The 13,845-nt window shown below is 42.9% G+C and overlaps 1 protein-coding gene across 1 annotated transcript; it reads left to right on the top strand.

Annotated features, from left to right (window-relative positions):
- Nucleotides 1–6,896: 6,896 nt before the first annotated feature.
- LOC146966186 (uncharacterized) lies at nt 6,897–8,701 on the top strand. The gene has a single exon (XM_085763152.1). The coding sequence runs from the start codon at nt 6,958–6,960 to the stop codon at nt 8,251–8,253; it is 1,296 nt and encodes a 431-aa protein (XP_085619278.1). The 5' UTR covers nt 6,897–6,957; the 3' UTR covers nt 8,254–8,701.
- Nucleotides 8,702–13,845: the final 5,144 nt, after the last annotated feature.

Raw genomic sequence — 13,845 nt, 5'->3', positions numbered from 1 at the left:
TCATGGTCATTGATCAGGGATTGGTCAAAAACTATATGACCTATCAAAACGTGGAGTAATACGACAATACACAAGACTTGTGTCTACTGTTTAAAGTTTAAATGGAGTCTCTAGGTGAAAGTATGCCTGAGCAGTAGACGTTTGTTAAACTCCAATGATTGGTCTTTTTCGCTCTTTTTTTTTCCGCCCGTCCCATTGACTTACATGCAAAATTTTTGCGCAGTTTTTCGCGACTACGTCGCGAAAAATTCGTAAACTGTTGAGAAAAGTAATAGCACAGCGATCCCGATCAAGACGCACGTTTTGATATATAATATGTCCTGCAACTCTTCGAGTTGCAGGACTAGTAGCACATCGAAATCTGGCCGGAAGTGGAAAAATAATAATAATAACTAGGAAAAAATCCACACAATAACAGTAGTGCCCGGGCTTCGCCCGGGCACTGGTCCCTGCAGCTATTTCATAGCTGTTGGGACCAGTGCCCGGTGCGATTGCCCGTGGCCCTAATTAAGCTAATATATTCTAGTTATAAGGTAATAAACCCATAAATTGTCATTACCGTCACTGATTGTCATTACCATCACAGTCACTTTTGTGATGGTAATGACACGTGATGGTAATGACAATTTTGACTTTTTGGTGAAAATGTTGGCTATGTTTTAGACTTACTAAGCTAACTGTTTAGCTAGCATACAATGTACAATGAATATATGTAAATAAAGTTACATTTCTTATTAAAGCTTCAGTTGGTAACTTGAACAAAACTAACTTATTGTGTTGTTTCATAAAACTGTCCATATGGCCACGCAGTAAAATCCCTCCTACTGCCCCTACAGCGATTTGCAAAAATCCACCGCGCCCGAGACAAAACAACCAATCAGAGCCAGAGCAGCGCCTGATGGAGTGTCTGACATCCGTCAATCACTCCACACAGACTCAGCGACACGCCCCTCCCTTCGCTCGCCCTGCCGCTGGCTGCCGCCCTGTCAGAACTGTGTGTAGCGGCAGCGAGCTAGTGAAGCTATGGCCGAACAACAGCCACCTGCAAAGAAGCTGCCTATACCACGGCTGCCAGCAACGGCATATACGGCTAAAGCAACGAAAAAGAAGGTGACTGAGGAAGAAAAACAATCGAAAAAGAAAGAACTTGACCGAGCTCGAGATAAAACGAGGGTCAATATCGGAATAGCTTTTCAGAGGTGGAGGGAGCTACGTGACCTGAAAGGATTTAAAACCGATTCCGAGTTGGCAACGTTTCCGCTTGACAGGTAATTAGCCCTGCATGATATTTGTTTTGATTTTTTATGGGAAATTGTTAAACCTCCGCAGCGAAGTTAGCCTACGGTTAGCTCCGTCACGTAAGGTTAACGTTAGTGGCTAGGCAGAGTTAGCTTTTTTCTGCTGCTAAGGCTAACGTCACTGGTTGTCATTTAGATGGAAAACAGTAGAAAAGTTTCTCTTTTCTCCAAACATGATATAACTCACTGAAATAAGTGATTCTTTTCTTTCTTTTTTTGCCAAGTTAGTAAATGTTGCCGTAGCTGTTCGTAGATTTGTCTGCTTATTTGTTGGCCAGCAGTGTTGATTATCCATAATGTTGTCTAACTTCAACGTCGATGTAACACGCTACCTGTATGAACTTAAATTAATGTTAACTACCAGCTGACATGTCAGGAGGATATTACCTGCGTTAGATGTATTTGTTCATATTTTTTAAACTGATGAACAAAATACTGAATTATATTCTCTTGCAGATATCAGGCGGAATCTGTGGCGACAACGTCAACACCAACTAAACGGCGGCCGGGCACGTATCCTATGCCGGCACTTTCCAGCATTGTTGGCGAGTTACCCTCTGATAGGTAAGAAAATTATTGCCCAATTAGATTCATGCTATGTACCATAATTAGTTGTTTGGTCAGGCTCTGATCATGATCATTGATTATTTTTAGGGACATTGTGGTCTGATATCTACTATTTGACTGTTTTGCAGAGATGATGACTTTGCTGGGGAGGGTTTTGGTGCCAGTGAGGCCGAGGACCCTGGCATTCAATGTTTAGAAACAAGGTATGTTGGTTATCAATAGTAATGAATCCCAAATCAGACAGATAACAATACCAAGTGTAGGCAGTAATCAGGGCAGTTAGGAATGTTAAACGGTTGTCTGCTGAGAAACAACAACCCCCTTCACACCACAGCAGACACCAAATCCTCTACTAAGTTTCTCACCATACAGGAGAGGGATGCTAACATGGTATTTCAGAAACAGAACCGCTGGACCTGCCCCCCCCCGTTAACTTTGAAGCATTATGCTGATGAAGTCCTTAGAAAGACCATTTCTGGCATACATCATAGACCCCAAATCACCATAGCAGAGTCATTATATATATTACATATGCATGTATTTGTGCCAAAATTAACCTGGAATATGTTTGTCTTTTACATTTGTTTTTCTGTTACTTTCTTTTTAGTATGACATCCCTGGACATTCAAGATGACATTGATGAAGATGACTTCAATAACATAAAAAATTCTGTGTAAGTGTTATGCTTATCTACATATTTTATTTGAGTTTTGATTGTTTACTGTAATTCACCAACATGTTTTATCTTCAACATAGTATTGACTGGGCAGAGGACAAGACGTGGTCTCCAGGTGAGGTCACAGGAGATGTTTCATCCTCAGAGGAAGATGAAACCAGAGAGGAGGACAGTGACTATGACGACAGCGATGATGAGGATTACATCCCACCATTATGTGTTTGGTAAGTTCTTCACCAAAACCTCAGTATCATGAACACAACTACTCTCGTTTCTCATTGTTTTTTCTATTCACCCAGAACTGGTGGTGCCATCAAAACAAAAATATGTCTGGATGCTCTTCAGTCCATCAGCATGGAGGACACCGTATATGATGTTTTAGACACAGAGCCAATAGAAACACCACCAGTGCCAGAAAAACATCAAGTGAAAAGTGAGGACGGCATCGTTGGACACCATGCATCCATCACCTACCATCTCTGTTTGGAACAGCTTGCCGGATATCTGTTGCTCCCCATCCCACTTTGCACAGTGAAAGATCCAGAGACCTCTACTGAATGTTGCGCTTCCGCACCGTTTAGGATACAGACCAAGTCTCGAGGAACAGCTGTCATCATGCAATGGGTATGTTAAAACTATGCAAAACAATTATGTCTTTGATTTACATGTTTGCATTATCAAAATTGCTCTATGTATTACATCTTATTTCCTAAATCCCGGTTTTCTAGATCTGTCCAAACAATCACTTTGTCTGGCAGTGGAACTCCCAGCCTACATTCAGGTATGGGATGCAGGCTGGAGATGTCATGTTGGCATCAAACATCATTCTGTCAGGAAACAACTATGCCAAAATTGCACTGCTGTTCAAATTCATGAACATGGGGGTAGTGGACCGGTCAACCTTCTTTCGAATCCAAGACTCTTACTGTGTTGATGTCATCAAAGAGTTTTGGAATGACAGAAGAGCAGACATCATTTCCCGGCTGAAATCAAAGGACAACATTGTCGCACTTGGTGAGTTTATAGTGACTCATAGTATCACTAGCATCTGTTTCGTGAATCTGTACTGACAATGTTGTTTTAAGCTTTAACAACATTTTTTTTTCTTGTGAATTTTTCATTATTCTTAGGTGACGGGCGTATGGACAGTCCTGGCTTCTCTGCTCAGTACTGCACCTATACGATGATGGAGAATGACACCAAAGAGATCATGTCAATTGTCAACATTGACAAACGAGAGACACAGAGGAGCTCTGTGATTATGGAGAAGGAAGGCTTCGTCAGGAGCTTTGAAAGCCTGCGCGAGGACGTGAAAGTTGTCGAAGTGTGCACAGATGCACATTCCCAAATTTCTGCTCTGTTCAGTAAGTCTGTGTATGTTTAGCCTTATTATTCACAAAATAACAACTTCTGGATTTTCCATTCACCATCACTCCTGCAGGCTCATACATACACTCATATACACTTCTTGCATTAATAAATGTTTGCTTGACCACAGTAACTATTACATCTAACAACTAAACAGTATTCATAATAAGTGTTTTGTTGCACTTGGACACAGACCCAGCAAAAGGCAAATACAAGGACAGCGGAGTACGTCACACTGGATATGTGGCATGGGTCCAAAAACCTTGGCAAAAAAATACATGCAGTAAGTGTTTTTTTTAGAAATGCAAACAGCAACGATCAGGCACCTGTATCTTTCTCAAAAGTAATGTACAGTAATTATCCATTCATTTGCCCTAACGGGATAAATAAGGTATGTTATTCTCTACTCTATTTAGGCAGGCCAAAGAAAGGGTTGTTCCATCCTTCTGCAGTGGAACAAGGACATCTGCAACCATTTTTGGCACTGCTGCAAGATGGCAGAAAACTACGATGACTTTTTTGTGAGTAATCCAATTATATACACTAAAAAACATCTTCCTACAGTGAAGAAATGATGAATGTGACACAACTGTGTAAATGTAAAAACAATTACGGGTGCTGCTTTTTCAAATTAAAAAGCTTTCATGTTCTGTTTCTTTTCTGCTTTAGGACATGTGGATTGGCCTCCTTCACCACGTAACAGGAGAACACGAGTGGTCCCTTGATGCCTGCCAGCATGGCCCCTTGGAGGAGGACAGGGACAAGGAGTGGCTGAAGAAAGGGTCTGTGGCCCATGAAGCACTGGCCGAAATTGTTCTCAATGAACGCTGGCTGAAAGAGGTCCACAAATACTTGCAGTTCAGGTATGATTATGCAGTTTTCAAATCATACGGCTTTGTTACAATACGTTTCAGTAAGTAACATTCTCTGACATTTCTGTTTAAAAAACCATAAAAACCATAAAAATGTCCCTGAGTTTATCTTTTTTCTCACCATCTCAGCCAATACATTCTGTACCTACAACAAATGCTCTGAAATGGTGTTTATATGCTATATTATCCTGGTTACAATGTGAATACTCTAGGTAGCATCCAGATTTATCAAACCCTGGATAACATGCTTACATGTGCAAGACATAACCTGCATAATAGAAAAAAACTGATCATAATAACAATACTAGAGTAGATGTTAACACACTTAGTGCTGTTTGATAGATACATGTATAATTACAGTGCTTATTTTTTGTAATGTTTTTAAAATTATCAGTTTATAGAGAATTGTCATATGATTTTCATAGTCTTTACCTATCACTAATTTCAGGTACCATAAAATCTTCAATAAGAAGTCCAGGAAGTGGAGTCTGTATGCACTGAAAGAAGACAAGGATTACAAATACATCCCAGCCCTTCAAAGGGCTATAGTAAAGGAAAGGCTGTCTTCAGGACGTGGGCTACCTCGCCATACAACTATGAGGCCAGAGGACCCTCGTCATCATGGAGTGCTGTCTGGCATACCAGCTCCAACCACGCAGGAGCTGTTGGAGACCCAAATTAGCAGGGGCAAGGGTAAGAATGACTGCTATGGAGTTACAATAACCTCTATAACGATTGTAGTAGGTACTAAACTATTTTAGTTTGACTGATAGGAAGAATTACCCCTCAGGATGTAATAATTAAAAAATCCAATTCTGATCGCATTTCCAATTCTTTATGCTTTTTCCACAGGCCAGACATTGCCACAGACATGAGGCTGCCCTTGCAAAAAGAGAAATGGATGTTTGTTTGATTACCAAGTCAAATAAATGGGGACCACTCATCTAAAATTGTTGTCTTTGTTTTCAGTAAGCTTGTTATGCTAGAGACATTTCATGTTTAGTTTTGACCCAGTTATGATTGCTTCAACTAAAGGTATTTCAAATACTGTACGGTTCTATATTTTTACATTTATGCAAAAAGAAACAAATCACTTTAGAAAACACACATTATTGTTTATTTATATAACAAATAGAACAGTAACTCAGCACTCACTACAGCTAGGGCTGCACAATATTGAAAAAAAAAACTAACACTACAATATTTATTTTTTCTGCGATATATATATTGTGATATAAAATACAATAAATGTATATGTAAAGGGTTAAAAACTAAGTTCATTGAGTGTAAAGATGTTTAAAATACATTAAATTCATGGAGAAGAAATTAGAAAAAACAGTATACTGTAGACAAAAATATAAAGTAGTTGTACAGTTTATTATGTGTTAAAAATACTGAGTGTATTGAAAATGGTTCAACAAAGAAAGAAAACTAGACACCCCTATAAATATGTGTTTTATTTCATTTTATTATGTAAATGGCATTTCAGTGCTCATTTCATTGTACTGTTGTTTTTGGTGTTAGCGCGATACTTTATCATGTCAGTAGGTGGCGCCTTGCGCCTGAGAGGAACACAAAACCCCTTAGAGGCAGATCCTGCAGAATAAATTCTGCAGTCCTGCTAACCAGAAGCCGATGTCGTTCTGCCTCTTTGTGTTTACATACAGGTGGGTTTAACTTCTTCTAGTGTACATGTTGGTGTCCCAAAATAAGGGTCATGAGTATCGAAGTTATTTTTGTAAGAGACAGAGAGTTAAAACTGAGTAATTGTGTGTTTTAACTGTGTTAAGGTCCGTGTTCGGATGTCGGTTGCTAACTGCTAGCACGTAGCTAAACGGTACAATGTAAAATGTAAACAAAGGGGTTTGTTTTGTTTTGTTTGGATGTGATTAATTGTGTCACGTTTTATTACGGTTGTGATAATTAATTACATGTGTGTTTGACTTTATGAGAATAAATTCTGCAGTCCTGCTAACCAGAAGCCGATGTCGTTCTGCCTCTTTGTGTTTACATACAGCCATTGCCCGTGGCGGCAGAGGCCATCGCAACCCTCCCTGATACCCCTAGGTCAGGAGGGTAATAATCTTGGGGGCTCGTCCCGGGATTAGCTCTACAACCTGATGACAGCTAATCCATTAAAGAACCTGACTTCAAGTTCCCGAACCGACGTGCTGCAATGACCGACGGCTCCAAAGGTGAAAAGATGTCTGCTCTAGGAGAACTGCGAAGGGGGATCCAGCGGCAGCTCCACCAGCTTATCATCTGCGCCAATTCAGAGATGCTCTACAAGCTGGCAGAGTTCATCAAGGATGAGGTAGAGGAAGATGTACCAGGAAAGGACGCTTCAGATGTGGAACTCTATGACTTTATCGTGGACTTTTTGAAAAGTGACGAGCTGGCAAGTCGAGAGGACCAAGGAATGTCCAGCCTGTTAATCCTCAAAGATCTCATCACTGAACTGCAACCACCTCCAGTGGCTACAGAGGAGCAACAGGAGCTCACGGAAGAGACTGAATTCATCCTGGCCCCTTCCACAGTAGATAGTAAGACAAACAGATCACCAGTTGTTAACCAGGTAACTGATGTAATTAAGTTGACTGATGTTGCTGCCTTACTGCCCCGGAGAGAGTTCAAGATACACAGTGGACAGATTTCGGACTCAGATTCTGATGTGAGTTACAGTTCACTGTGCAGGCAGATTGATGAGGGGTTATCTGAAAATTTCACAGAGGCAGAAGTAATTCGTACTGTCTTAAAGATAATCAGGCCTGGTACCTTTAAAGACATGTTGATGACCAAAGATGGGTTAACTGTAGCTGAACTCAAACGTTTTCTCAGAGCACACTTACGAGACAAGAGTAGTGCAGAATTATTTCAGGAGCTTAGCAATGCAAAGCAACAGGAAAAAGAAAACCCACAACAGTTCATGTACCGCTTAATGGGTCTAAAACAGAGAGTACTGTTTGCTTCACAGCAAGGTAGCTCAGAGTTTCAATATGACAGAAAACTTGTCCATGGAGTATTTCTTCACTCCTTGTATCAGGGAATAAGTGAGAAATATGCACATGTCAGACGAGACCTTAAACCTGCCATTAGTAACCCAAGTGTAACTGATGATTTTATCCTAGAAATAATGACAAAGTCAGTCAGTGAAGAGATGGGGAGACAGGCACGCCTTGGTCAGGCACACAAAACTAAAACAGTCACAGTAAATGCTAGTCAACAAGGAGAGAGACAATATGCAGCTCAGCCTCCAGCTGAGGTTCAAGCCAGCGTTCTCCAGACTAAAGCTGAAGTCCAAGCAAACCGCACAGCTATTCATGAACTTACAGCACATGTCTCAGCTTTGGCAAAGACTATTGAGAAGGTTCTTACCACTACAACCCGCACTCCTGAGACATCACAACCCAACTCAGTAAGTACTGTGCAACCACCCAAGTGTGCCACGAAGGGAAATGTCAGCCATGTTTAGCCCAAGGAACCGCAACTTGCAACCACTGTTTCAGATGTGGCCAGGAAGGACACAGAGCGGTCGGATGTCTGTCAAAGACCAAGCCTGCGGGAAACGTGAGGAGGTCACTGGGGAGGGACCACCAGTGACCAAACAACGACCAGCGTCCCCTGTCACAGTAACCAGCCACGACTACAACACGTTAGTTAACAACCAGTCACCAGTAAAACACAGAGCAGTAAAAGGAAATTGTGTCGCAAAGTTAATAGGCAAAAGATGTATGCTTACCTGTTATCTCAATGGTGTAAAGACTGATATGTTGCTGGATAGTGGAGCTCAGGTTACCATAGTGGGAAAGGACTGGCTAGAAACACACTTACCAGAGATCACAGTTCAGTCACTTGAGGACCTCCTACCAGATGTTCCCTTAAGAATCACAGCAGCTAATGGGACTGATGTACCATTTGAGGGGTGGCTGAAATACTAATGGAAATCAAAAGTGCAAAACATGGCCATGTAGCTATTCAGGTACCCATGCTCGTGAGTCAGAGCTGTGTTAGTGGTCTCTTACTGGGGTTCAATGTAATAGAAGAGATCATCTTAGAGAGTCTTAAGAGTCCAGGGAGTGTCAGTCTCAGTGATTTGCTAGCAGAGGCATTAAAGCTACATCAAGACACAGCTAAAACCATTGTCTCAGTAGTCAGTGGAACTGCAGCGCAGGAAACACCTAGAACTGACACCATCAGAGTAGGAAAAAGAGGTCTCACAGTTCCAAGTGGCCAGATATATGAGATCAAGTGTCATGTCAGGTCATGGCCAAAGGGGGGAACCATGCTATTTGAACCCACCTTAGAGAGTGTGTTACCAGAGGGGCTAGAGCTGTTCCCTGCATTAGCTGATGTACCCGCTGGTGCCTCTAAAGTCATAAAAATCCCAGTTTGCAACTCAACAAAACATGACATCTTCCTGTCACCGAGAACAGCTTTAGGCTGTATTGAAGAAATAATTGACAGCAGGCCAGTGAATCTGTGTTCATCGTCCCAGCAACCAGCGACACCAAACGACAAAACACATGTGTGCACCGCACAAGTGGGTCTAACAGACAGTGCCAGTGAGAGAACCACCAGCTCAGCTGAGTCACACACACAGCAAAAATGGCACCCTCCGGTTAATTTAGACCATCTTGACCAGCAACAACAGGAGGTGGTGCGCCAGATGCTTTATGATGAATCGGATGTGTTTGCAAGAGGAGAAGGAGACATAGGCTGCATACCCAACTTACAGCTGAAAATCAATGTTGTGGATGACCACCCTGTTCAGAAGTGCTATAACTCCATACCAAAGCCACTGTACAAGGAGGTGAAGGAGTATGTGCAGAATCTCCTGGACAGAGGATGGATTCGCAAATCTGTGTCTTCCTATTCCTCCCCGGTGGTTTGTGTCCGGAAAAAAGACCAGAGTCTGAGACTGTGTGTAGATTTCAGAGGGGTGAACCGAAAGACTGTCCCAGATCGTCATCCGTTGCCCCGTATCCAAGACCTCCTTGACAGTTTGCAGGGCAATACCTGGTTCTCCATCCTTGATCAAGGCAGCGCTTATCATCAAGGATTTCTCAGTGAGGAATCAAGACATCTCACAGCCTTCAGCACACCATGGGGTTTGTATGAATGGATACGTATTCCATTCGGCCTGACAAACGCCCCTGCGGCTTTCCAGAGGTGTATGGAGGGTGTGTTGGAAAGTGTCCGAGACGAATGTTGTGCGCCATACCTTGATGATGTCTTGTGTTACTCAGTGTCATTTGAGGATCACATACACCACCTCAGACAAGTTTTCAGCTGCATGAGAGAACATGGGATCAAATTGAGACCAACAAAGTGTGAGCTGTTTAAAGGAGAAGTCCGCTACCTTGGTCGGTTGGTGTCTGGAGAAGGGGTGAAGATTGATCCACAGGATTTAGCAGCAGTGATTGCACTTAAAGAGAAAGAACCACGCACAGTTGGAGACGTTAAATCATTGCTGGGGTTTCTGGGATACTACCGCTCCTTCATCCAAAACTTTTCTCGCCTGGCAAAGCCACTGTTTGAACTGTTGCAAAAACCCACTGAGACTGGTGAAAGTAACACTCAGAACAAGACAAGCAAAAATAAAGACAGAACAAAGAAGGGAGATAAAGGGCAGCTCCACTCAAAAACACCCATCACATGGAGAGCAGAGCATAGGGATGTTGTCACCAAGCTCGTGGACATGCTGACTAATCCACCCATCCTAGCTTACCCGAACTTTGACCTCCCATTCATACTGCACACCGACGCGTCCAATGAAGGGTTAGGAGCAGTGCTATATCAGTGCCAGGACAACAAGCTGAGGGTCATAGGCTACGGCTCAAGAACTCTAACTCCCGCCGAGAGAAATTACCACCTCCACTCCGGTAAACTTGAGTTCTTGGCTCTCAAGTGGTCCATCTGTGATAAGTTTAGGGATTACCTGTATTATTCTCCAACATTTACAGTGTACACAGATAATAACCCTTTGACTTATGTCCTCAGCACTGCCAGACTGAATGCCGTTGGACACAGATGGGTTGGGGAGCTGGCTGATTTTCATTTCGATATCAAGTACAGGCCCGGAAAGATGAACACAGACGCTGATACTCTCTCCAGGTATCCTGTAGACTTTCAAGACAACATTAAAGAGCACACAGAGTCCATGTCACCAGAGCTTGTGTCTGCAGTCTGGCAAGGCAGCAAAGCAGTTCAAGAGAGTGATGTACCGTGGGTCGCAGCTTTGCAACTTGATGGTGAGGACACAGATGTTTTGTCACCTGAAAGTATTTCCAGTGTTAAACCAGAAAATATCTGTGCTGCACAACAGGAAGACTCAGCCATCAAGGAGATGATCTCTTTAAAACTTCAGCACTGGACTCCAAATGAAAGAGACAAAAGAAACATGGGGAAAGAGACAAAGAGACTGCTGTATGAGTGGAACAAGCTGGTGGTGGATAATGGGGTTCTTTACCGACAGACTGGACAACATAAGCAGCTCGTCCTTCCTGAAAAGTTGAAACTGAAAGTGCTGAAGACTCTGCATAATGACATGGGCCACGTTGGCGCAGAGAAAGTTACCCATCTTGCCCGTGAGAGGTTTTATTGGCCGAACATGCAGCATGACATAGAAACCTATGTTAACAAGAGATGTACATGCATTAAACAGAAACGTCCCAATCTTCCACAGAGAGCGCCCATGGGACACATCTCCACCAGCGGTCCGTTCGAGTTAGTATGTATTGACTACCTCCACTTGGAGCAAAGCCAAGGTTATGAGTATATACTAGTACTTATTGACCACTTCACACGCTTTGCTCAAGCGTATCCAACAAGGAATAAATCAGGGAAAACAGCAGCTGACAAGATATTCCAAGACTTCATTCCTCGCTTTGGATATCCTGAGAAACTCCACCACGATCAGGGGAGGGAGTTTTGAGAACAGTTTATTCAGCAGGTTACAACAACTGGCAGGTATCAGTCACTCACGTACAACACCCTACCACCCACAGGGTAACCCAGTGGAGAGGCTGAACCGTACACTCCTTCAGATGATGCGTACGCTGGAAGAAGAGAAAAAAAGTCAGTGGAAAGATCATCTCCCCCATGTCGTGCACGCTTACAATTGCACAAGGCACGAGGCCACCAGCTTTTCACCATTCTTCCTTTTGTATGGTCGACGCCCACGCTTGCCTGTTGACTTACTGTTCCCTCCCAAGAAAGAGTCTGAGTCGCCTGATCAGCGGACGTATGCAGAGAAATGGGCGAAAAGAATGCGTTCTGCATATGAAATTGCAGCAAATAACAGTGAGAAATCATCAGCCAAGGGCAAAAGACAATATGACAGAGCGGTCAGAGGCGTTGTTCTTCAGCCGGGAGACCGAGTGCTGGTCAAAAACCTGTCAGAGAGAGGTGGGCCTGGCAAGTTGCGGGCTTACTGGAGCAGGTGGTGCACCGTGTTGTGGAAAGAGTTGATAATGGACCAGTGTATAAGGTGCAACCTGAAAAAGGATCCAAGACACTGCGTGTGCTCCACCGCAACCTCCTTCTGCCAGTGAATGAACTGCCCCTGGAAGAAACACTTCCCGCACCTCGTCAGAAAGAAAAAACAAAAACACAGAAAAAGACAGTTACCACTACACATGACGACAGCACTGACAATTCTGATGAAGAATATACCTACCAGCCGGTCCCCTGTTACAGATTAATGAGATCTCAATCAGCAGGGCATCATCACACAAAACCCCATCCTCAGACTGAGCAGAGACTAAATGCCAGAGCCAGTGAGTTCCATCCTGCTGGCAGGGAGGACATGGACACTCAGGATGAGGAGGAGGATGTGCCACAGGACAGAGCTTGTGAGGATGTCACCATGGAGGAGGAACATCAAGTGGAGCAGCAGCCAGACAGACTGCTGGATGGCATGGTCGCAAGGGAAGATGAACGTCAGGCAGAAGCTGAGGCTGTCAGAAGATCCCAGCGGTCATCCCAGCCAAGACAGATACTCACCTATGGTACGCTGGGACAGCCATCTTACCAGCAGTGGGGTACAGGAGTGAACTCTCTAATGCCAAGGTACCCTCTCTCAGACCATCTCAGTACTGTTCCCCTTACATATTATACACCTTCACACCCGTATTACTTCAACTATGTAGCTCAGACATATTAACATGTGTTAGACTCCACTACGTCTCTCACTGTAGACAAATGTCAGGAGACATTCCAAAAAAAAAAAGCAGGGGAGAGTGTAAAGGGTTAAAAACTAAGTTCATTGAGTGTAAAGATGTTTAAAATACATTAAATTCATGGAGAAGAAATTAGAAAAAACAGTATACTGTAGACAAAAATATAAAGTAGTTGTACAGTTTATTATGTGTTAAAAATACTGAGTGTATTGAAAATGGTTCAACAAAGAAAGAAAACTAGACACCCCTATAAATATGTGTTTTATTTCATTTTATTATGTAAATGGCATTTCAGTGCTCATTTCATTGTACTGTTGTTTTTGGTGTTAGCGCGATACTTTATCATGTCAGTAGGTGGCGCCTTGCGCCTGAGAGGAACACAAAACCCCTTAGAGGCAGATCCTGCAGAATAAATTCTGCAGTCCTGCTAACCAGAAGCCGATGTCGTTCTGCCTCTTTGTGTTTACATACAGGTGGGTTTAACTTCTTCTAGTGTACATGTTGGTGTCCCAAAATAAGGGTCATGAGTATCGAAGTTATTTTTGTAAGAGACAGAGAGTTAAAACTGAGTAATTGTGTGTTTTAACTGTGTTAAGGTCCGTGTTCGGATGTCGGTTGCTAACTGCTAGCACGTAGCTAAACGGTACAATGTAAAATGTAAACAAAGGGGTTTGTTTTGTTTTGTTTGGATGTGATTAATTGTGTCACGTTTTATTACGGTTGTGATAATTAATTACATGTGTGTTTGACTTTATGAGAATAAATTCTGCAGTCCTGCTAACCAGAAGCCGATGTCGTTCTGCCTCTTTGTGTTTACATACAGCCATTGCCCGTGGCGGCAGAGGCCATCGCAACCCTCCCTGATACCCCTAGGTCATAATATA

The sequence above is a fragment of the Trachurus japonicus genome, chromosome 20 (genome assembly GCF_045865225.1).
Source record: "Trachurus japonicus isolate A0001 chromosome 20, Traja_1.0".
Classification (NCBI taxonomy): Eukaryota; Metazoa; Chordata; class Actinopteri; order Carangiformes; family Carangidae; genus Trachurus; species Trachurus japonicus.
The sequence above is the reverse complement of the archived record's forward strand: the minus strand, read 5'-3'. Positions and strand labels throughout refer to the sequence as shown.